A 24,833-nucleotide genomic window follows, 5' to 3' on the forward strand; every position below is an offset into this window, starting at 1 on the left:
AGAAGAGAAACAAAACCCTCAAAAGAGGTAAGAAAACCCAAAATGGGTAGAGATGACAAATCTGATGAAGACGAACAACAACAAACGAGAAAGAGAGGGAAGAGAGAACTTCCTACAAACTTCCTATCAATATAGGCCATGTTCTAGAGTGAAGGTTAGGAACTAAACAAAGGCAGTGGCGTAGGAAGAAATTTAATTTTTTTACAATTGCCCGGTTGCCCCCAGTCAAATGAAATAGCAAGGGGTCAAATAAAATTTGATTTCTTAAATTAGGCCCTTTTGTTTTCATGATTCTAAAAGGCCTAAACTAAAGGTGTGCCCCCACTGATCAAATGTCATTGATCTGCCACTGAAAAAAGGGAGATGGTTGACATGCATTTAATACTTGGTTTTCGGACTAAAATCTAGGGCAAGATACGTCATTATTACCACCTAAGGGCTAAAAACTGACAGGGAAAAGAATTAAAAGGAACCTACGTAAAACTTAAAAGCCATCAGAGATAAGAAATGCAGAAGATCAGGAGGATACTCGCTTTCCTGGTTCTGAATTTCTGATTTCTCCGAGGAATCATTGCTTGAATGCTTCCAGAAACGTGCACCTTTTACATCAGCTTGTTTGCAACGATCTCTTGCATTCCAGAAGCTGCTGTCATTCACCTTCTGGACGAGCGTCGACAAGAACTCTTAAGAAGCAGTCTGAAGAAGCATCTCTCAATCACCTTTTTTACACTCATTCTACCTTGGCTCTGCTAAATAGAGCATCTCTCATTCCCACTAACAAGGTTGAAAATCATAAGTGGGTTCTGGCCTTCGTGGGTTTAGTCAATGTCATACCTTACCTGGGTGGCTGGGTCATTTTACAGCGTAAAAGAACACGGGAAGCACACTTACCCGGGCAAGTGTAGTCCCCAATTTATATGGAGAGAGAATAATTGATTCTTAAGCCCTCTTACAAACCCAACCCATTAATCCAAATATTAGGCATTTAGGCAATAGGGCTCAGGTTAGCCAGATTTCATCTACGCTGTACCTCAATTAATTTCAGATTCAATAGACGTATCAGTTTAAAACAAAGCCCCCCTCCTCCTGGCCCAGAGAGTGAGAGAGATGTTAGAAACATGGACTGTTTGTCAAAGAAAATGATTTAGATATTTTTGTTTCATCACCATAGACAAATTCTGAATACTTACTAACCATTATACAAGCAAACTGCATGCTACCATTACAAAATCAAGCCTTACATATTTACATACATGTTTACAGAAACATAGAGAAATGTTGATGTCGGTCCAAGTCAAGATGTTCTCCAAGCTTGGATGGATTTTCATGAATTCCTGATAGCCGATTTGTGAGGTTTCAGTATGCAGAGATCGTCTACAAAAGGAGAATACATATGGAGTTAAAAGACAGAAAAATAATGACATGGAGATAATAACAAGAGAATTGCTACTTCCATGTTGAAATCTACAACAACAATCAGGTAGCATGATATTTTTCATTATGTCAATGATAAGGCAACCCTGTCTACCAAATAGAAACTACATGGTACTCAGATTGTCTGGAAGCAAAACTGATGCGACCGGTTCCGGTCACATCATTTTTTTCGTGATGTGTCAATTTTTTGGCTAAGTACCTCGTCATCTTGTCTGCTCCCAGTGGCCTGTGACTCAGGGGCAGAAGTGGAGCTCCCTGGTGACGAGCCGCCTGGTGGCGAGCTACCTTGATGAGCTGCTTAGAGGTGAGCTACCTTGATGAGCTGCCTGGTGGTGAACCACCTTGATGAGCTGCTTGGAGGTGAGCTACCTTGAGCTTTGTTGCTCTTTTAGAGGCCTGTAAGGAACCAAATGTCAAAGGACCCGGGGTGGCTAACCCAGCGAGGTCACTCTGATGGCTAAGTTAGCACTTAGTAAAGAGCTTGAAGAATTATATTAGAGAATGAGAGAGCTAGAGAGCAGGGGTTACCACCTCTTCCTTCAGCCTCTTTTCGCATACCTTTGCCCCTGGGGGGTGAGGTCTTTATATACTGGAATCCTCATGGGCTAGGTGGAGCAGTTCCTGGATCCCAACTGCGATGGGATTGGCTTGCGTGTTAGGTGGGTGAAATGCCATCAAACGGTAAAACTGTCCCTTCTCGTCAAAACCGGGGAGTGGGTGAGCTAATATTCTGTTACAAGTCACAATCCCGTAAAATGTGGGGTACGGTGGTGAGCTCCTCGCGATTGTCAGGTTGGCGCTTGTGTCAGGCCGCCAGGTCGCGTCAGGGCCAGGCTGCCAGCTCGTGCCAGGGCCAGGCCGCCAGCTCGTGCCAGGGCCAGGCTGCCAGGTCGTGCCAAGGCCAGGCCGCGCCAGGGCCAGGCTGCCAGCTCGCGCTTGTGCCAGGTTGCCTGGTGGGACACCATCAACTTAGCAAAGGCAAGTTGTTGTCCGGGTGTCACCTAGTCGTTCTGAGGTGCCAGGCTACACAATGGCGAGCTGCCTAGTGGCGAGCTGCCTGTGTGTTGCATGTAGCGAGCTGCCTGTGAGTGTTGCATGATGGCGAGTTGCCTAGTGGCGAGCTGCCTGTGAGTGCTGCACTTAGTTGGCATGAGGTGCCAGGTGTCACAATGTCATTGGAGGGCCAAACCCGTCCTCATCATTTGCCCCCCACTCCCGAGATGAAAGCAACTCGGTGAAGGGAGTAGATTTCTCCTTTTGGCCCATAATTCAACGAGCTCATAAGCGCTGATTCAGTTTCTTAAGTTCTGGGAGCTGCTTGGAAGCGAGCTGCTCGTAAGGTGCTGAGGTCTCTGCCGGTTCGGTACTTTAGCCCTTAGGCTTTGGGAGCGACTTGTAGTCCACTCTCCTTGACTTTGCCCATGCCGACGAGGCGGCTGGGTCTTGTGCAGTATTGTTGCCCATGCCGTAGAGGCGACTGGGTCTTTCAGCAGTAGTGTGGTCCTTAGGCTTCGGGAAGCGACTCGTAGTCCACTCCTGAACTTTGCCCATGCCGTAGAGGCAACTGGGTCTTAAACAGTAGTGTTGCCCATGCCGTAGAGGCGACTAGGTCTTTCAGCAGTAATGTTGCCCATGCCGTAGAGGCGACTGGGTCTTTCAGCAGTAGTGTGGCCCTTAGGCTTTGGGAGGGACCCGTAGTCCACTCTTGTACTTTGCCCATGCCAGAGAGGCGACTGGGTCTTTCAACAGTATTGTGGCCCTTAGGCTTTAGGAGGGACCCGTAGTCCACTCTTGTACTTTGCCCATGCCGGAGAGGCGACTGGGTCTTTCAGCAGTATTGTGGCCCTTAGGTTTTGGAAGGGACCCGTAGTCCACTCTTGAGCTTTGCCCATGCCGTAGAGGCGAGTGGGTCTTATTGTAGCATCGAGGTCTCTGCCTGTGAGGTGCCGAGCTGGACTGATGAGCTTTGTTGCTCTTTAGAGACCTACAAGGAACTAAATGTAGAGGACCCGGGGTGGCTAACCCGACGAGGTCACTCCGATGGCTAAGTTAGTACTCTCATAGTAGACTGTGAGCTAGAAATCACAATCTGAGAGCTAGAGCTTGTTTACTTGTTTCTGAGGCTGGTGCCTTTTTAGTTCGTAAGTTCGTGCCTGGGCCAGGCCGCCAGGTCGACGCTCGTGCCAGGTCGTGCCAGGCCGTGCGCAGGCCGCACCAGGCCGCCGGGTGGGCGTCTTAGAGCTACTTAGTTTGTTAGCTCCCTACACGGTCTTTGAGTTCATAAAAAATGGAAACTATAAAAGCGAGAGCTTCAGTTTCAAAAAAGGTGAGGACTTAGCTTTCTGGGAGAAGAGGACTTAGCTTTTTGTAAGATAAGAACTTAGCTTTTGTAGGATGAGAACTTGGCTTTTCGTAGTGTGTTCCCACAGACGACGCCAAATGATGCGACCGTTTCCGGTCACGTATCATTTTTTTCGTGATGTGTCAATTTTTTGGCTAAGTACCTCGTCATCTCGTCTGCTCCCAGTGGCCAGTGACTCAGGGGCTGAAGTGGAGCTCCCTGGTGACGAGCCGCCTGGTGGCGAGCTACCTTGATGAGTTGCTTGGAGGTGAGCTACCTTGATGAGTTGCCTGGTGGTGAGCCACCTTGATGAGCTACTTGGAGGTGAGCTACCTTGAGCTTTGTTGCTCTTTTAGAGGCCTGCAAGGAACCAAATGTCAGAGGACCCGGGGTGGCTAACCCGGCGAGGTCACTCCGATGGCTAAGCTAGCACTTAGTAAAGAGAGCTTGAAGAATGATATTAGAGAAATAGAGAGCTAGAGAGTAGGGGTTACCACCTCTTCCTTCAACCTCTTTTCGCATACCTTTGCCCTTGGGAGGTGAGGTCTTTATATACTGGAGTCCTCGTGGGCCAGGCTGCCAGCTCGTGCCAGGGCCAGGTCGCGCCAGTGCCAGGCCACGCCTGTGCCAGGCTGCCTGATGGGACACCATCAACTTACCAAAGGCAAGTTGTCGTCTGGGCGTCACCTAGTTGTTCTGAGGTGCCAGGCTACACAATGGCGAGCTGCCTAGTGGTGAGCTGCCTGTGTGTTGCATGTGGCGAACTGCCTAGTGGCGAGCTGCCTGTGGCGAGCTGCCTAGTGGCGAGCTGCCTGTGGCGAGCTGCCTAGTGGCGAGCTGCCTGTGAGTGTTGCATGATGGCGAGCTGCCTAGTGGCGAGCTGCCTGCGAAGTGCTGCATGGTGGCGAGCTGCCTAGTGGCGAGCTGCTTGTGAGTGCTGCATTTAGTTGGCATGAGGTGTCAAGTGTCACAATGTCATTGGAGGGCCAAATCCGCCCTCATCAAAAACTATTAAAAATTTTGATGCAGCAGCCATCTAAGGCCATGTCTGGTTTGAAGGAAAAGGTAGGGAAAGGAAGGGAAAGGTAGGAAATAGTGATCATAAGCTGGCTGAAGCAAGAGGACAAGATCCCGTGATAGTTCAAAAATGAGTTTAGAAAATTCAAAAGATTTTCAAAAACACGCTGATGGTTTGGCAGTGGGTACCCAGATCAGCAAACTGCATTGCCGATCATTTAGCCAAGCAAGGGGTTAATAGAGGGAATAGCTTTGGGGCTTCTTTGTAATATAAGACTACTCTCTGATGCTGTTCTTGTCTTCTGGGGTAGCGGAGGCTACTCAAGTTGTAATTTTATTATCTAATCAATAAAGCTTTGTTCTTGTTGCTGATAAAAAAAGGTAGGAAAAACCATACAATCCTTGTACGGGTTTGTACAGCATACAAGCCAACCATGGTTAAATATGTCCTCTAATGATACTATTTATCACCTCAAAAAGGACAGAACAAAAAAACGTTTGGTTTTAAACAGGCAAGAAATCTCATAAATGATAAAATAAGTTTGTGTGTAGAAGGACCAACATTGTAAGTACATGCAATTACAGAGAAAAAAGACCACTCAGCATGCATGCTTATGTAGATGGAGACAGTCTTACCATCTTTGAAGCATTTCTGCCTTTCAATGTCATCATTGCTGCTTCAGCAAAAGCTTGGGCTGCTTCTGCATCGGCTTCTGCTGCCTCTGCCTCCCTTGCTGCCTCCTCAGCTTCTGCAATGGCTGCCTCTGCTTCTGCAACAGCTCGAGCTGCAGCTATAGCAGCCTCCTCTGCTGTCATACTTCTCATCTTAGATAGATCTGCATCAATTTGGGATTTGGAAAATAATTTGATATCATCCTTTTCATCTCTTGAAGAATCCCTCTGCCTTCCCTCCAGGAGTAGCACCCCGGAGCTTCTTCTTCTGTCTGAGAAAGCTGACCTTGGAGCAATCCTGTACTTACGCTTTACCTATCACGACAATAGCAACTCTTGGGTTATGAATTCCATCCCACTGCTTTTCTGAAAGCAATACTTTAAAAAAGGGTGGACACATGAAGCAGGTGTTAGGATCTTCTAACATGAAAGGCATAAGCCTCAAGATCTGAGATTTAAACCAAATTACATCTAAACCTTTCAAGAAAACATGAAAATAAATGACAAAGTATAAAACTATGCACAAAAGTACCATATTAAAAAAAATCTGAAAACATTTTTGAAAATCCGTCAAAATTTAGATCTTAATGAAAAAGAAAAAAAAAACACTGTTAAAAAATACTGAAGATATAAACAAATTACAAATATCCCCTCACCCCAAGGGAAAAACTTAGAATTAGTCCCCTGAGAGTCAGCAGACAGCAGATCAAAAGAGAACCATGATCCATAATATTATCTACTGGAAAGGCAAATGCTATCCTTGCCAAAAGAAAACGAAAAGAATTTTCCGAATTTCCCATCAAACAAACTAATGGGACAACCAAGGAACAAGTGATACCACAAATTCCTATGACTTTTGGATTAGAATGCCTCCATTATTTAGTTGGTTGATTGTGAAAATTTTATATTCCTAACAATCCCAAATACAATCAGCATCCATAGAACTCTGAAGCCCCCTATCCAGAGCCATATAGAAAGATTGCAAGACAAAAAGGTTCCTTCCAATGATCTCATTTCTTTAATCAGGCCAATGATCTCACAATCTCTCTATAAAAAGTGGTCTTGTAAAAAGTGAGGGGCCAAAAAAAATTCTGCTTCTTTGGAAGAAAAATCATTATTAGCCTCCCAACTTGAGAAAGGCTTTGTAAAATAGGGGAAAAGAAGGCTGAATCCAAACCACTCCAATTATTCTCCTAGAATTTAAGTGTTTGGCCATCTCCCTCTTTGGAGCCTGTAAGAGTAGCATATTCTTTATACTTTTTCATGCTACCTATCAAAAGGGGCAATTGCTTGATGTAATAATAAAACTCAGGCTGACAAACATGAGCCTCCAGTTTAAAGTCTGAGAGCAGCCACCAAGAACACAGATAGCTGGGACTAACATTGGGTAATGGCCTTTGTTTATGATGCTTCTTGAAACTAACACGATAGGATAAAGAAACAGGTTCTGAAGTCCAAACACAGTTTTGCCATATCTGGCAGCAATGGTCCTCCCCCATAAAGCCTTCTTTTCTCTATGGAATCTTCAAAGCCATTTCCCTAGAAGAGCCTTTTATTCATAAGATCCATCATTCTCAAGCCCAAACCACAAAGAGGCCTAAGGCGACAAACCCACTTCCACTTAAAGGGCCAATATCCAATGTTGATTCCGGACAACCAGGGTCTTGGGAGAGGTGGACTGGATAAGAACCTAACCTCCAACATTTTTTGCATGAAGTGGCTGCTCTCAGACTTGAGCCCTCATTCTCTGACAAACCCACTTCCACTAAACCAGAGAAAATCATCTTTTATCCCCTCTACCATTCCTCAAGACTATATTTTTTTACAACCTCTTAGCAACTGAGGCCATGTGACCATATATCTTGAACTTGGCAAAAGGTGAGAGAGAGAGTGATGCAAAGGAACTCACATCATAGATGACTTTGTACTATGTGACTATATATCTTGAGCTGCTTCTCATGAATTCCCCCAGTGGTTCAGCGGAATGCAAAATCTAAAAGAAGTAAATAGGATTCTTTTTTATACAATCAGATTTGTCTCTGCTATATGAAAGAATGATGCAGTGAATAATAGCCATCTGTTGGATGGGAAGCCCTCAGGTTCAACTGTTAAATCCCCTAGTCCATATCAGTCCTATAACCTACCTTGAATTGATATTTCTCTGAGTGACGTAAGTTGCTGGAAACTAGGAATTTTCTACATACCTAACTGCTTGGAAAAGGGAGAAACATTAGGGATCATGCATAGGTTCTTAAGCTAAAAATCAAGGGTTGAGAAATAAAAAGTGCAAGTCCTTTGGGTCCCAACCATGTTCTCACATGGAAGATTCTTGGATCAAATTTGTGACTGTATAACATAAACGGAAAAGCCTATAGCACTTCTGCCGATCTCTATGATAGTACATGATAGAACATTTGGTAGGATTTGTCTTCTGATTATTGGGAAAAAATGATGATTGAGGGAGGGGCCAGCTCTATGGAGCTGCTGGTTGTATCTCTTAAATTAACTTCTTTTAATTTATTAAAATGTTTTGTAGCCAGTCTGGTCCAGCTTTCTTCTTTTCAAAGTATCTCTTAACATGGAAGCTAATTTGTCCAAACCACACCATCCATCAGATTAGTAACCCTTTGATTCACCATGTAGACAGTGCCCTTGTTATGTTATGCCTATATCCTATCATGTACAGTACTTTGGTCTGTAAGTGGAACACAACAATATCTTTTTTCTATAAAAGAAACTAGTTAAACAGTTCCACTCTCTTTAGCTGATTGGCTTGGGCTTCTAATGTTAAATTGTTCCATATAAAGCAAACACAAGGAGGCAAAATGCATGGTCCACTTGGACCTTTCTCTCCCAGACAAAAAGTTTGGGCTCACTATTCAACAATCTAGCAGCACATTTTAGTGAAGGCTTTTTCTTTCTTCAACATGTGGGGTGGGAAATGCACATGCACCAAATAATGCTAAACCAACTCTAATTGGAGATTGTTTTAAATTTTAATGAGGTGGTTTTCCAGTGTTTTCCATCCTTAAAAATTGAGAAAAAATTGATGCCTCTAGCAAGTATACTTCCTCACATTAATTGCCCATCAAGATGCTTGAAGGGGTGCTTCCAGCATCTAGTTGATGTTTCATGGTCACTATTATCCTCACCTCTTAGGCACCCCTTTAAACTTTTTACAAAAAAAAGGTCCTCAGAATTTCATTGTCATTTTAAGGCTTTCAACTAATCTTCCCAATAAAGCAGTCACTGTTTTCAATGAACATGATGGGATACTGCCCACCACAGAGGTCCCTTCAAGGGGGACCTAACCTCCTAAAGAAAGGGGATAAGGAAGAAGATAATGAATGAGACTAATCTCTTATTGCATGCTATTTATAGCTTATATAAGGATCCATGTATGGCATGCATGGTCGATGTTCACAACTGACGTGGCTTCCTAGTGTATAATTGTGTATATAGCGAATTGGAGGGCAACCAGCTTCATGTCCATGGCCAGCTGATGCTGGCAGGGGCTGGACACTAACTCGGGCAGTATTTGGAGTGCAGGCTGAGGTATGGGCTAGAGGCCTATCAGAACAAGACAAACCATATCAACCAGCATGTTTTATCATGTTTAGGTTGACCCCCTCTTTCCAATAATGTCATTGTTTCTAATGTTATCCTTCCTATTCTTGCCACTCCATCACAGCATCTTAACTCACCTATGCCCATTCTATGTGCCTGTCTTGATTGCCCAATGTTCTGTCCCACAGCAAGTAGCTGATCTGATCTTATGGTGCTCCATGAAATTCTCCCATCAGTTTGAAAACTACTCACACATTACACAACAGATCAACATATTAAAAGTTAAAAAGAAACTGGGCAACATTTGGGATTTGTACAATTTATATCTTTTCTCCATATAGTTAGCAAAAACATGTCAGGTGAACGATACACATATTAACATACATGGAATTGCTGTTGCTTAGAACCTGCTCAAACCAAGGGTTGTTGTATTTGATTGACAATCAAGATACTGTATAACTTTTCACGTACATTCACAAATCACAAGAAACTAATTCTGAGACTGCATTGCTGTCAACCATCTAAAGAAGCCCCAGAGTTAAAATAGTGCCCAAGCAAACATTTCCCCACTCATGATGGCCAATCAATTTCACTAGAATCACTCAGAATTCTGGTGCCTTAATTACCTTAATCAATTTCCCACTTGCTGTCAAAAACTTCAATTTCGCTGACAATAGCCTTTTGAAGTTTGGAGGTGCCCAGCACTGGTCCTATGTAAGGAAAAACAAGAAAAGTTAGAAATACCAAACATAATGAAGATGATAAGCAACATTTCATCTTTTCAAAGAACTAGAAAATGTGCATGTGCTTTGCATGTGGCAGTTTTAGATGATGATGATGATAATAACTAGTAAGAATATGTGTCCAAGTTTTTCCACAATTTTGTATATTTCTGTGTATAAAAGTATTTCTTATTTATCACACTCATTTTTGTTTAATGTGATGAATATATAATATTAGCAACGTGCCCAAATGTTTTCTACAAGGTTTCTGTACTTTTCATTTGTTTCTGTATTTTTATCTTTTTAATTTTTATTATTTAATTATGACATCAAGGGTTAACACATTTGACCGAAAATGTTGAATTATTGATCTGCCACTCAAACAGAATAAAACAATTTCATTTTTGGGTCGGTTTTAAATTTTGTATTTCATTTCCAATGTCAATATTCAACAAAAACAATTATTGGTTATCACACTATTTTTTCTTTAATACGATTAATATAAAATATTAGAGATGTGTCCAAACGTTTTCTACAAAAGTTCTGTATTTTTTTATTTTTTATGTTTGTATCTTTTCTTTTATTTTTATTATATAATTATGCATAAATTGTTAACACATTGGACCCAAAAGGTTGAGTTACTGCCTTTCACTGAACAGGAAAACAATTTCATTTTTGGGTCGCTTTTAAATTTTGTATTTCATTTCCATCAACAATAAAAGTAATTCTTGTTTATCACACTTATTTTTCTTTAATATGGTTAATAAAAATATGTTGAATGTGCCCAAATTTTTCTATAGTTTCTTTTTTATTTTTTCAATTTTTGTATTTATTTCTAAAAAGTCTTGTTATTTAACTATGACATCATGGGTTGACCCATTTGACCCAGATGGTTGAATTTCTTACCCACTACCTGATGGAAGAATAGTTTTGTTCTTGGGTCAGTTTTAAAAAACATGCATTTTAAAACCTAACTTTTTTACTTGCTCCTCCTTTACTTGCTAGTTTTGTTCTTGGCCTCTTTACTTTCTCCTCCTTTAAACACCTAGCTTCTTCTAACACTCAAGGAGTGAACTTCCTAGTGAAATAAATTTGGAGTAAGCCTATCCCTTCTAAAATTCAAGCTTTCTAGTGGCAAATTGTTCTTGGTAAGGTAAATACTTGTGATATGTGGCAGAAAAGAAAGCTGTCTGCCTGCCTTTCTCCTCACTTGTGCTTCTTGTGTAGGGGCAGTGGTAAGATCCTTTCTCATTTACTAATCTCTTGTTCCTTTGTGACTAAAATCTGGGAATTCTTCAGTTCTTTGACTTCTTTCTTTGGGTGTAGGTGGGACTCCCCTCATGATGTGGTGGGTCTGTTCAATCCTAATTTCTTGAGGCAATCAAAGAAAAGGGGAAAACGTTGTGGAAATCCACAAAGGCAGCAGTTTGTTGGGTGGTGTGGGAAGAGAGAAATAATAGAATATTCTTGGAGAAGAGCAGGACTCTAGAGGAAGTGATTGATGGTATAAAGATAAAGGTAACCTTTTGGGTTAAGACTTTAGACATCTTCAACTCCTCAATAACTGACTTTTCAAGGGCTTGGGCTGAAACAGCACAATCTTCAAGAGTACAGAACAGAGTCAGATTGGATTGGAAACCCCCAACAGACAATAGAGTAAAATTGAATTTTGATGGGAGCTTCCTTGGCAACCCGGGTATGGCTGGAATAGGAGGGGTCTTCAGATATCCAGAGAAGAAAATTATGGCAATGTTCTCAGGGCCAATTGGGTGGGGAAATTCCTTGAAGGCTGAACTGATGGCCCTATTGCAAGTTCTTAGACTAGCTAAACAGTTGGGACTCAGAATGGTTGAGGCAGAAGGAGACTCATAGGTTGTTACATCTTGGGCAAAATTCAACAGGCATATTCCTTGGACCCTTCAGCATCTGCTGAAAGAAGCGGAAAAGATTGCAAGAGAAATAAAGGTTGAATTCAAATGGGTTAGGAGTGCAAACGGGTTAGCTGACTCATTAGCCAAACAAGGGGTTATGAGACAGCATTTATTTTGGGCATCCTTGTAACTTGGGCTTGCAAGAGGGGATTGACACTTCGCTGATAAAAAAACATGCATTTTATATTGTTTAAAGTATTGAATTTAGATTTTGTTAGTAGAATTTATTGGTTAGAAAAAAAACCATAAATATAGGATTTAATGGGAGAGAGTGGGAGTTAATACCTAAATATAAAACTTAATGAGAGAGAATTGAATGAGGTGAAAAGTAGTAGTTCAAATGCCCTCAAAATTAGAGAGGGGCCAAATTCAAAGATAGGGGTATTTTAATCCAAAAGAAAATTGTCACATCATTTGTACTTTAATAATAGAACATTGGTTATGGCCTTCCTGAGATGGGGATCCATAGTAAGCTTGACCAAATGCTAAAATGAAAAAGAAAGAGGGGGAGACTGATTTACATGTAATGTGAAAATATCAGCAGTTTGACTAGTTCAACATTTATTTCCGCAGAAAATTTTAGATTTTCAAGTTACATATTCACAGAAGTACCTCAATATATAAAGCAATAGAAGTCTTGTTAGAACCACTAGGCTCCTTCAAATTGGTTATAGCTTCCAATATAAGATTGTCCAACCTACAATCACGAAAGGGAAGTCTAACATATCAAGCGCTGACTCGAATGCATACAAGTTACAAAATGCATTTGAACAATGAAGAATCATGTGGTATGGCAAAATTATTTCATAGATAAATATAACATTCTTCACAAAAATCAACATTAAATGGATAATGTGGGAAAGATGTCCTATATAACACATCAAGTGACCATGAATCCATACAAGTCAAAGAAATGTGTACAAGAAGTAACCACCATGAGTAGACTCATAACTGAAATAGATAAAACTGATTGTACCATAGCATCCTCTTAATATTCACAGTAATGTGAACATTAATACTAAAACATACACCTTGAATAGGAAAAAAGAAAAATGGTATGCATAATTTATAGTGAAGCAGTAGCCTGTATGATGACGTACAATGAATGTAATCCTGCAACACTTCCAAGTAAATCTAGAACTGCAAACAGAATGCATGAAAAGAATCTATTGCAGGTATTGTTCATTATTTTACTAAAGGAAAGGTGTAAAAAAGAAGTCAGAGAATCATAAGAACATTATTGGATGTCTTCTTCCTACCCTTTTCTTTATGGGTAAAATTGTTTCTGGGAGTAATTAGGGTGCTTTAAGCAGTGCTTTCTCTGTGCTTTCTTTTGGCATCTCCTTATTCTCTCTCTTCTTTTGATATTCTAATGTCACTTTTGCCCCCCACAGGGGCAGGGTGCTATATGCTAGACCTAGTTAGCGGGTTAGCAGTGTTAGCGACAGGGTGCACATGGACCTCACTGGCAATGTGGAGAACCTGCCTATCTGCAGGTTAAAACCAGCACCTCCTTGTTATGATAGATGCCCTACAACCAACACAACCATAAGTGGATTAGCTCCTTACACAGTTTCTCACTGTAAGTTCTTTCATGCTGTGGCCAATGGGAGAAGGAAGAATTTGATAGCTAAGTTGGAGATTGATGGAGTGGAAGTAAACTCTCAAGATGAGATAGCTAGTTGCTTTGTTGTTCACTTCAAATCGATTTTGCAAAGGCCACTAGATAGTCGAGTGAGAGTGGATGATTTGGATTGGCCAAGATTGAATGAAACAGATTTGGCTTGGCTAGAAAGGAATTTTGAGGAAGAGGGAGATCAGAAGAGCTATTTTTTCTATGGATAGATCTAAGGCTCCAGGACTTGATGGCTTCACTATGGATTTTTATCAAGATTGTTGGGATATAATTAAGGAAGAACTAATAGAACTCTTTAGAGAATTTGAGGACAATCATGTGATTAGTCTTGGAGTGAATACCACTCTTATAGCTCTGGTTCCCAAAAAGGTTGATGCTAAACATCCCAAAGATTTTAGGTCGACCAGTTTGGTGACTAGTATCTATAAGATCTTGGCAAAAATGCTCTCTTTGAGGATCAAAGCAGTTCTTTCTCCTCTTATCAGTCAAGCCCCAAGGAGCCTTTGTACAAGGTAGACATATTATAGATCATATCCTTATTGCAAATGAATGCGTGGAGAAGATGAGGAGATCAGGTAATCGGGGTTTCATATGCAAATTGGATCTGAAAAATGCTTACGATTTAGTGGATTGGAGCTTCCTACTAGAGGTCTTAAGGAAATGTGGTTTTGGGGATAAATGGTGTAATTGGGTAAGTGGCTACCTAAAATCTTGTCACTACTCAGTTTTAGTCAATGGAGTGGTAAAAGATTTCTTTCCAGCTGGTAGAGGCCTAAGACAAGGTGATCCACTCTCACCCTTCCTCTTTACCTGTGTTGTAGACGTGCTTAGTAGATTGATCACAATAGCAGATGGGGAAGATTTAATAAGGGGTTGGAGATTAGGCAGAAGGAGCATTCCAACGACCCACCTCCAATTTGCTGATGATATAATAATCTTTTGTGAAGGGAATGAATTGAGAAGGGTAAGGAACCTTAAGAATCTAATAAATCTCTTTGAAAGTGTCCAATTTGAAGATCAATTTTGGAAAAAGTTGTGTGGTTGGATTAAATTTGGAGGATAGGGAGGTAGTCTATTGAAGGTTGCATAGATTGTTCCACATTTGAGTGGCCTTTGACCTATTTAGGTCTTCCCCTAGGTGCTAACCCTAAAGAGAGTCGGTTTTGGGTTCCTATTGTGGAAAAATTTGAAAAACGGTTGGCGGCTTGGAAAAAGAATTACATCTCTATAGGGGGCAGAGTGACTTTGATTAGGGCTACTCTTGCAAACCTTCCAGCCTACTTCCTATCAGTCTTTAGGATTCCTACAAGGGAGGCTAAGAAATTAGAAAAGGCAATGATAAATTTCTTGTGGGAACCGGGGGGAGTGAAAAAGGACCACTTGATTAGATGGTAAGTACTTAGTCGAAGCAAGGAAGAAGGGGGCCTGGGGATAGGGAACTTAGTTCGTAGGGATGAAGCTCTACTAGGACAGCAGTTGTGGAGATGGCCCTTGGAGAGGGAGATGTTATGGCATGAGGTGGTGGCTAGCATTCATGGTTGCTCAGAGGATGGTTGGGATGCTGGCCTGCTGGGGTATCTCGTCAAGCAACTCTCTCAACACCTTGGAAGGTTATACACAACATTCTCCCCGGTTTCCTCAGTTTGGTCAGGTATGAAGCTTGCTCTGGTTCTTTAGTTCTTTTTTGGGAAGACACTTGGGTGGGTAACCAACCCTCAAAGATCTCTTACCCTCTCTCTACTCTCTTTCACTTTACAAAAAAGAGACAGTAGCTAAGTTTCTTCCTAACCCGGTTTCTCCTTTATCTTTGTCTTGGGATTTTGGCTTTCGTAGGGGGTTAAGGGATGAAGAATCCTCTTGTGTTTCTGAGTTACTAATATTACTTGAGTCTATTTGCCTGGATCCTACTAAACCTGACAGAAGAATTTGGACCCCTATTCCAAAAGGCTCCTTTACTTGTGCCTCTTTCTTCAAATCCCTTTGCTTCAATTCTACCCCTAGGGAATTTCCTGTTAAAGAAATTTGGGCTAGACTGATCCCCCCTAAAATTGCTATCTTTTGTTGGGAAGTGTACCATGGTAAGATCAATACTTTGGAAAATCTGCAAAAGAAGAAACCTTACTTATGTCTTTCTCCTAACTGGTGTTTTCTTTGTAAATCTCAAAATGAGGATTGTTACCACTTACTAATATCTTGTCCTTTTTCTATAGCTTTATGGAATTGGACTTTTGGTTTGTTTGGATGTAGGTGGAACCTGCCATCTGATGTAAGTTTGTTGTTTAATTCTTCTTATTTCGGGTGGCACACACGAAGAGGGAGAATTATGTGAGAATGTATCAGAGCAGCTCTTGTGTGAACTATTTGGGAAGAAAAGAATACAAGAATATTCCTAGAAAAGGAAAGGAATCTCCCTGAAGTGCAGAATTGCATATTGACAAAGGCAATCCATTGGCTTAAAACTTTGGACTTCTTTGTTGATTTTTCCTTTGATGATATTTGGAGGAATTGGCTAACAGTGGCTAATACTTCTTCTAGGAGGCTTAGAAGAGTGGTAGAATGGACACCTCCTTCAAAGGGTGTCATTAAGCTGAACTTTGATGGGAGTAGTCAGGGTAATCTAGGACCTTCAGGTATAGGAGGGGTCCTAAGAAATAAGGATAGCAATGAGGACCAGTGGGAGTAGGTGACTCCATAAGAGCAGAGATACTAGCTGCTGTACAAGGGATTCAGATTGCAAACCAGATTGGGGTGGATCATCTTTTAATTGAAGGTAACTCACAGGTGGTGGTGGGATGGCTCCTGAACCCACATTCTGCCATTTGGAGTTATAGAGACCTTAAAAAAGTGAATTGGCTGACTAGAAACATGACTGTTAGTGTCCAATGGGTGAGCAGATCGGCAAATGCTATAGCTGATTCATTAGCCAAACAAGGGGTTTCTCGGGAGAGTCTTTTTTGGACTACCTTGTAGCTTTTTCAAAATATTTTTAAGAATTTTCTTTTGGCTTTTCTGAAGAGGTCGCACCTCGTGCCTCTTCTTGGGTCGCTTGTATCTCCTATGTTCTGTGATTAATAAATTTCTTCATTTATAAAAAAAAAAAAAGATTTATAGTACTATTTAAGCCTCTTCAGCTACCTTGGTGGTGCCCTATTTTTGTTTTAATAAAATACCTTCTTTCAAAAAATTCATTGGATCATGTTTACTATAAATTGAAAGAGGAGAACATTATCAGGCTTAATACCATTCCTTCAGCTGGAAGGTTCCAATGTTGGTCCAAATTGACAAGTCATGGTATGGGGAAATAAAAACTCTACCAGTGGATTAGAATATTGTCAAAATCCAGAAGGTTGTGTTTGTAATTGTAGCTTTCAGGGTGGGATTCAAAGAGGAGAATTTTGACGACAACTTTTGTTTGTTGATATTAGATAGAGGGGTGGAATAAAAAACTGATTAATTTTCAAGGTCCAAATTCCACCAATTTGAGAATAATATGAAATCATTAAGAGTGTGGAGGGAGGGAAAACACAATTATTTTGGTATCTGTTTTTTGGCAGTTTCGAAATTTTTAAAGAGTAACCATTATGGAATCCTTATCATGAAAGGAGCCCATAAATTTGTATTATTTCTAGATATTCTCATGCTGCACAAAGAATCCTTCCCCTCCCCCCCCCCTTCCGTATTGCAATTCATGCAGGTATAAGTTCTCACCTTTGATGTCTAGATATCCCCTTGCAAAGGGCCATGAATAAAGGGACAAAAAGATTCACTCAATACAAGCACATGAGACTCATGGAAACCAATAAGAAATACTGGTAGGATATCAATTAGGAAAATAAAAGAAAACCCAACCAAAATTTTACTATTTATGTCCCAAAAATAAGACAAAAATATCAATGATGTTGAGAGGTGTGAATAGAAACCTAAGGAGCAATGAATTATAATCCAACAGGTGAAGTGAACCAGAGGCAAGGGAAAGAGAAATCAGACCTTTTACCACTAAGAATGAGAAGCCTGGTTTCCAGATATGACATAAGACACATTCTAACTTTGAAAAGGGTAAACATTCTTTTAAACAAATGCTGAAATAAACGTGAACCTTGCCTTATAACCATGTCACTAGGTCAAAACTCAAAACAAAGGCTGGTCATGGCTGAGAATTATTACATTTTTAAGAGTCCCAAGCCCAAGGCATAGCCTCATGCAGTTGAGAAAATCAGGGCTGAACTGTTTGTTGGGGGCCCAAATGTTAGCCCCCTACACATCATGCCACTACCCTGCAGTAGGCAACAGTTGACATTGTGTAAATTTTTAATCAGTATTAGCAATATATAATAATGTAAACTGAGAGGAAGATGTAGTAGAGAAGCAAGGAATAGGTAAATTATTTTAATAAATTGTATCAAGGTGAAGCCTATTACAGTGCCTGCATGGCAAGGCATTTTCTGAGGGTGCCCTTATATCATGCCACTTTTGCATACATGTTTGGTGCCCTCTTAGGCAAGGAAAATGGCAAAATGGATAGCTTATCTGTTAGACAGTTTTGTATGCCCTTAGCTTCAATCAGAATGATGTACTTTATGAGTTTATTGTAAATGAATAAAGATACATATTTGATTCATGTTCCCTTGATATGTTTCTATGTAATACCCTTAAACTGGACACTTAATGAGACTCGTGTTAGTTTAGAATGTTCACAGCCAGTGGGTCGGTCTGGGGAGACCTATCCTGACAAGGCTGACACTGTAGTGCCACCAAGTCGGTTGGGGTGGCTTGTCTCAGCTGCCAGGGTGAGACCCTAGGCACATACAGTGTAGGATTAATTGAATCTTTGAACTGGACCAGATTTCCAGTATTGCCCTGGACCTTGGAGATTGATGGGCAAAACTGGAAAGTTACACCCGACCCCTAGACTCGATTATGATACTACACTAGGTGTCGGATTGGGCTGTCTTTGATGAACCAATCAGTGAGATCCTTAGCGGGGGTCAAAACCTGGGTATGTTGGGACAGTCTGAGAATTCATCTGAGTGAGTGATCATAGTGACAGGATCAGCCCCTTTGTCGGACAAAGGTAATGATCGGGGATGCACTCTCACTGATGGAAACCAAGACTGCCGGCAGCCGATTTCAACCGTTGAGATTTGTTTTGCAAAATATATTTTATATAAGATATAAAAGTATATATGTATGGTTTCTAAATTGTTTGCAAGAAGGTTTTAATTCCCGGGATCCATATAAGTGGAGAGTGCAACACTGTTCCTTGCAGCCGAGGGAGAGGTCCTCTCTTGTCGGGCAGTGTATGATCATTATGGGCTGAGAGGTTAAATGTAAGACCATTGAGGATAATGCCTGATGGGCTAATCTTGCATCTGCCCACAGTCCCTGGGTGTTACAAGGTGGCTTGGCCCAGGGACCACTTAGTGTAAGTGTTGGGCCCATAGAGCTCATTTGATGGGTTTCAGGGGGTACACTGTCTTCAGCAGTGCATTCGGCCAGGCCTTATAACAAAGGCTGGGCTGAACCCATGTGGCTGATGTGTAGATCAATGCTTGGGTCCCACGCCATACAAGGAAGCCCAACTGGGTAGCAATTTGGAAGGTTTTTTGAGTACATAACCTTAATGGGCCTTAAGCCCATTTCGAACTGGGCTGATTTGATCAGTCATCTAAAGGGGGCGAATTCTGAAGTGGGTCAGCTAAAAGGATTGGGCTTAGACCCTATCCACTCAGAGAGTCCAAGATCTAAATAAGATTTAGATATGGAAACCTCCTAATTAGATTAGGAGACAGCTGATCTGATCTGCAGATAAGATAAGGATTATCCCTTATCTCTAAGGGACTTCTAACCCAAATATAATTTGGATTAGCAACTCCTAATCTGATTAGGAGCTGATCCCTTTAAGATTATAAAAGGGGAAGGGGGCGGCAGCCTTGAAAGAACACACAACAAGATCAACAGCATTCTTCTCTTTGAAGAAAGAGAGATTGAGAGATTTCTATATACTGCGAATTCTCTCCTGCCGCCACCTTCCTGCTATTGCCATTCCTTCAGTTTGATCTCCAGTTCTAGGGAGCAATCAAGATTGGATCTTGATTTCAATCTTTTGTGAAAAGATTGGTTGGAGCTGTACTCAAGTCGTCCAGTTGATCCTTACGAAGGATCAAGTTCTTTTGAAGAACGTTGTTGATTCTACTCCACCCTGCACTGCGCCATCTTCAGTGGGAGCAGTCTTTGGATCCTTCCTTGGGCGTGAACACCTCCATTGGGAGATATTACTTCTCTGTATCAGGTATAATCCTCTCCCACTCCTTTTGGTTCAGATCTGGTTCAGTTCATGGTTCAAGATTGATCCTTGAAAATATGATTTTCTAAATAGGGAATACGATTCCCAGTTGAAGGGAGAGATAAAATTTTTGAAATTCGCCCTTTATTCCGCAATCTTTGGGCGTCCATAGGATGGATCTCTCATCCCTTCATTATCATATGTTATATACTATGTTGCATTTTACTTGTGCTCTATGATACATAAAATCATATAGTACATATGTTAGTATGCTGTTTATTACTTATTTGCTTAGATTCTTGCTGCAATACTTCCTTGTATGGATGCTATTATTTCTTTAATTGCTTCAATTCAGTGTATTGTGCTTAGGTTAATCATGTGTAGTTGTTGCTTTGCTTATTTGTTTGGATTGTTGCCATTTGAAAATTCAAGATTTTCATGTCTTTGCTTTGCTGAATGGAATTGATTATATTGTGTATATAATGTTAATATGTATGATTAAAAATGACATTTGTGTAGTCAGCCATGCACAACCCTTGCACAATGATGCACGGCATAGGGCACCATCTGCAGTCAGGTGTGCATGTCCCTTGCACCATGACACAAGACATGGACACTGTGTGCAGTCAGGTGTGCACAACATGGGGCACCATGTGCACAAAGTATCTAGATATGCAAATTCCATTATTGGTAGCATGTCAACATGGATCACATCCAATAAATTATAGTTTTTTTATAAAAACTTACCACCTAATCTGCTCCTTGGTGCTTGCCTAAGTACTTAAATGAAGCTTAGATGACAAGGCAGTACCCTATTGCCTAATATCACTTTGCAGCCTTGATACCATCAAGATTCTAATGATTAACTAACCCTCTTAAGTCTTCCAAAATTATTGTGTTAACATTTCCAGTGTAAAATTGGTGAAAAAGAAGCAAATTGTTCAAGTTGCATTTCATAACGAACTTGCATGATCAAGAAAGGGGGTTTATGAAAGGTTCAAAATTTCGTATCGGGCGTATCGTATCACATCTTTTGGGTCCCGATACGCTTGTTTCCAGGTGTTTCGGGACCCTACTCTTTTTCAATAAAAAAACATGTTTTTAACTCCCAAAAACTAAATTTTGAAAAAAAAATAGCTAAAAAAACGTGCTTCCATGTGTTTCTAAGTTCCGATACGTCTCTGCCAATACACAGAGGCATATCGAAATTTTAAACCTTAGGTTTATCATGCCTATGAAGGAAAAAAAAGGAAAAAAGAAAGGGGTTATCAAATGCATCCTCATACATCGAGGTCAGTCTTATAAATAATTCATATTTTAAGGATGGATGGAGAATAATGCAGATACCTACCTCAACTCAGTCAATATGAGGTTGGCTTGCAAATGCCTACCTCAAAAACCAAAATGCAGAAGAAGGTATAAGAAACAAAATCTAGCTTAGACTTGGTATAGGAAAAATGCAGCATAAGACAAACCAAATGACTTCCCAGGTCCAATAGATCTAAATATGCCATGCAGTTCATCAACTCACACAAATGATACAATTTCTAAGCTACTTTTGGTATAGGAGTTAGAACCTTTCTTGAGTCCTTATATTCTTTTGGATTCATTTATGTAATTTCACTATTCCTCTAAGCATCAAACTTTTTTTTGTTTGAGTCAAAATCAGCCCAATCCTTCATGATTACATTTTTTTATTGGTAACACTTCATGATTACATTACCCAAAATTTTAGGAATACCAATGAATTGAGTTTAATAAAGATCAAATATAATGACCATCAACATTTATGTAGAACTGCATGAAAATGCCAACATCTAAAATTGATGGACAAAATACCATTCAGAAATAAGGTCACAATACCAAATAATGAGAAGTATATCCGTACCTTGATGATGCAGATTTTTTCAGGCCAGCAATCTGCAATGTGTCACTACCAGAGATTGCAAGAGGTTTAGCATCAACAATTTCTTCATCACTCTGAACTACTGTACTGAGTGCCATTGGGTTACGATCGTGTTTTGGGATCTGTTGGCTCCTTTTGAGTGCTAATCTAGCCTTCTCCCTGGATCCCCACCCATTTGCCATGACACACATATTCCTCCACTTGTCCTATGCAATATCAAACAAGAGATATTAACCAATGCTATAAAATCCAAATAAAGGTGGGTGGAACATATACACTAAATGCATTAACTCATTTCAATATGAAACTTATGTTTTTGCTATGTTGTACTATCAAAATGTCTAGAAACTCCACATAACCTAATCATGCACTATGTTATCAAATTGGAAATCCATTGAGTGCCCTTTATGGGTGCACTAGCTTCACTGTTTCGGGTGAAAATGATAAATACCTTCAGATCCACATTTGAACGCAAAGCCAATACGCCACTGAATTCTGGGTCTTTCAGTATTGTGCGCCATTTGCCTGCTCCATGTTTCTTAATCCCAGCCTTAAGAGCAGCTTCTTCTTCTGAGGTCCACTTCTGCTTTGGAGCACCCATCAAGAGGAGCCCCAAAGTCTTCCAAGAAGAATTTAAGGAGCTAAACCTAGATGTGTTGTAAGACACAAACAAGAAATAATAAGAAAGTGGCAGAATACCAACATATAGTTTATCCCAAAACCTCCACAAAGTAAATGATTCTATGAAATCAACAAACATGAATCGAGCATGATCAAGATCAATTTTAAACTTCTAACCAGAAAATCTAGTAAAAGAGAAAAGGCATAAAAATAACACGACGATAACGACAATGTCATTAAAGCAGATTTTAAGCGCATATATTTTTATAGTAAAAAATTATTAAAAAGAAAAGATAGAAAAGGATTACAAAGCCAGGTGGATAAGATGTCACCCCCAAACAAAAAAGATCACTCCCTATACCCATACTCCTAACAAAACATGATTCTACTAAAAGCATCCCCAATTAACTGATTGGCAAAAACCAAAATGGAATTCTGTACCGAGAACACAAAACAAAGAACCAGGACCTTCAATTAAGATGCAAATACAACCTCCTCTCTTCTCAGCATCAATCACTTCAAAGGCAAACACATCCCTCATACAATTAATACTTGACGTTCTCAAAATGAGAGAGAAAGAGGGAGGGCGGGGGAAGGAGGGAGATATAGAATGCGTCGAAGGGGGGAGGTATGAAAAACAAGTTAGAGATGAAGATGGACTGATGGAATGCGAAAACTCGAAAGAAGATTTCGGAAATCTGCCGGTATAGAAACCTTCAAACAATCAAAATAAAACAATATAAAATCTTCTGTAACAGAATGTTAATCGCCAAAAAAAAAATAATAACAAATAGCCAAACCAATGAAAATACAAATTAAATAAGGGATAAAATACCAGAAAGCTATATCCAGAAATAATCACCTGACTCAAGAGGATGCGGAGCTCCTCTGCTATATTCCTTTTTATCTTGAATAAATCTTTCTGAGAGAGGGACGTCCAGTAAAAGGTTCCACGATGTAATAATAACGACAACTTAGATTGGGAATTCTCTCTCTTCCCATTTCTCTCCTTCCACCCATTGTTTCAGCGGATTAAGATAAAAAGAAAATAAAAGAGTGAGAGACATAATTTTACCAGGCATCCATCGTCTATCATCCAACAGCAATGAAGTACTCACATGAACTGTCACGTGCCCAAGCTAAAATATAATTTTTTTGAAGGATAGTGTTCCGCCAACTGTCAAGTTAAATTATGGCTGCTCTCTCTCCTCCCGTTGGTCCACCGGCTTGCCTTTGAAGTTTGAACCTTGGCCTGTGAAGATTTCCTGTCTTCTGCTGGTATTACCTTTCGTTTTCTTATTCCATGCAAACATCTTAAACATCTTTCCAAACCTTACCGTCCTCTTGTTCTCTTCAACCACCATGTAAGCTTACCGTGTTAACCTGGTTTTCCGCATATTCTCTGGTCCCCTTTTTTTCTCCATTTCGTCTTTCTTGCTTTCTTTTTCTGGTGGTCTGGTTCCTTGTCTCGACATGCATGGAGCAAGACAACGACGGAATCATGGAGTAATATTGGATAAACTCATAGACACGCCCTCCATCGTATGTATGTCTTTTCCCGAATGCCTGTCAACCATAATAGTCTCAAGAATATGCTCAGACAAACCTGGAATCGTTCAGGCATGCATATCAGTGACAAAATAGATGATCGTTTTCTTATCTTGACAAGGAGATGGAGCTACGACGGTTTCATGAAGCCATGAAGGAAATCCGGCGGCCCGTTAAGATGGGGGGAGTTTTGGGTCCAACTTCATCAATGGTACAGGCACACTTTTATGAAAAATTAAATACATAGCGGTGCAACCTGCGCGGGACCAGCCCGAAATTTTACACGGGCGTTTGGGTTAATAGCATATAAGGGCAATTTTTGTAAAAAATTCAAAAACAGGTTAACTTTTTAAAAATAAATCTAAATGCTGTAATTACATGAACCAACGACAATAATGAAAAATAAGGACTTCAAGAACCTGACATTTTCAATTTGTTTGATAAATCTAAATGTTGTAATTATATGAACCAATGACAATAATGAAAAAGAAGGACTTCAATAGTAAACATTACATTTATAGATTCCCTAGTTGCTCTTGTCAAGTTCCTCTCCTCCGATTTTTCTCCTATTCGAATTATCACTTCTCCCTTGCTTTCCTCTTTGAATAATGATTCCTCTAGTTGCTCTGTTGAAGTTGTGCGTACTCAAAGGGAATCACAACATCCATTTATATACATTTCCAAATGTAACTGAACTCCCCAATCGTGACCGAAGAACCTTCGAGGTTATGGGAATAAAAACCTTCTTTCGTTGGAGTTAATGGGAGGTGAATTTGTGCAAAAGCATAAATGGATTGAGCAAAGTGGGAGATGAATTCCTAAAAAATGCAAAAGTGGATTAGATTTAGGGCAAAGTGGAAGATGAATTTGTAGAAATCGATTAAATTCTAAGTTTTCTTTCTCAAATGAAACAGATTAGTGGGAGACTTTGTGGGAGATAGGGTCTTCTTTTTCAGTTCTGAGAGAGAAACTGAATGGGTGAGGGTTTGAGGGAGAAAGAGCTATAGCGATATTCGGAAGTAGTGGGAGACAAGGTCTTCTTTCTGGGTTTTGAGAGAGAAACCGATTGGGTGAGGGCCTAAGGGAAAAAGATCTACAGTGATATTCGGAAGTAGTGGGAGACAAGGTCTTCATTCTCGGTTCTGAGAGAGAAAC

The 24,833-nt window shown here is 40.4% G+C and overlaps 1 protein-coding gene across 4 annotated transcripts; it reads right to left on the minus strand.

Moving 5' to 3' along the window:
- Window positions 1–1,126: 1,126 nt before the first annotated feature.
- Window positions 1,127–24,807, minus strand: LOC104609718 (telomere repeat-binding factor 1-like). Of its 4 annotated transcripts, none has more exons than XM_010276092.2 (8): window positions 24,192–24,807; window positions 22,966–23,934; window positions 21,961–22,156; window positions 21,492–21,715; window positions 12,297–12,381; window positions 9,658–9,741; window positions 5,429–5,779; window positions 1,127–1,374 (listed from the first exon to the last, which is right to left on the minus strand). In XM_010276092.2, the coding sequence occupies exons 3-8, from the start codon at window positions 22,108–22,110 to the stop codon at window positions 1,357–1,359; spliced, it is 912 nt and encodes a 303-aa protein (XP_010274394.1). In that variant the 5' UTR covers window positions 22,111–22,156; window positions 22,966–23,934; window positions 24,192–24,807; the 3' UTR covers window positions 1,127–1,356. The 4 variants fall into 4 exon arrangements, with proteins under 4 accessions (XP_010274394.1, XP_010274393.1, XP_088750274.1 ...); XM_010276091.3 differs by having other exon boundaries at window positions 22,993–23,934; window positions 24,192–24,806; XM_088894148.1 differs by lacking the exons at window positions 22,966–23,934; window positions 24,192–24,807 and adding an exon at window positions 22,623–22,863.
- Window positions 24,808–24,833: the final 26 nt, after the last annotated feature.

The sequence above is a fragment of the Nelumbo nucifera genome, chromosome 1 (assembly GCF_055504915.1).
Source record: "Nelumbo nucifera cultivar China Antique chromosome 1, China Antique-T2T, whole genome shotgun sequence".
Classification (NCBI taxonomy): Eukaryota; Viridiplantae; Streptophyta; class Magnoliopsida; order Proteales; family Nelumbonaceae; genus Nelumbo; species Nelumbo nucifera.

Bases quoted from the DNA above. Each gene is read 5' to 3' on its own strand.
- LOC104609718 (XM_010276092.2), bottom strand. From the start codon at position 22,110: ATGGGTGCTCCAAAGCAGAAGTGGACCTCAGAAGAAGAAGCTGCTCTT. The intron at 12,382-21,491 runs GTACGGATATAC...TCGTGATTGTAG, and splicing joins AAAAAATCTGCATCATCAAG to GTTGGACAATCTTATATTGG. The intron at 9,742-12,296 runs GTACTTCTGTGA...TTCCTTACATAG, and splicing joins CTATTGCTTTATATATTGAG to GACCAGTGCTGGGCACCTCC.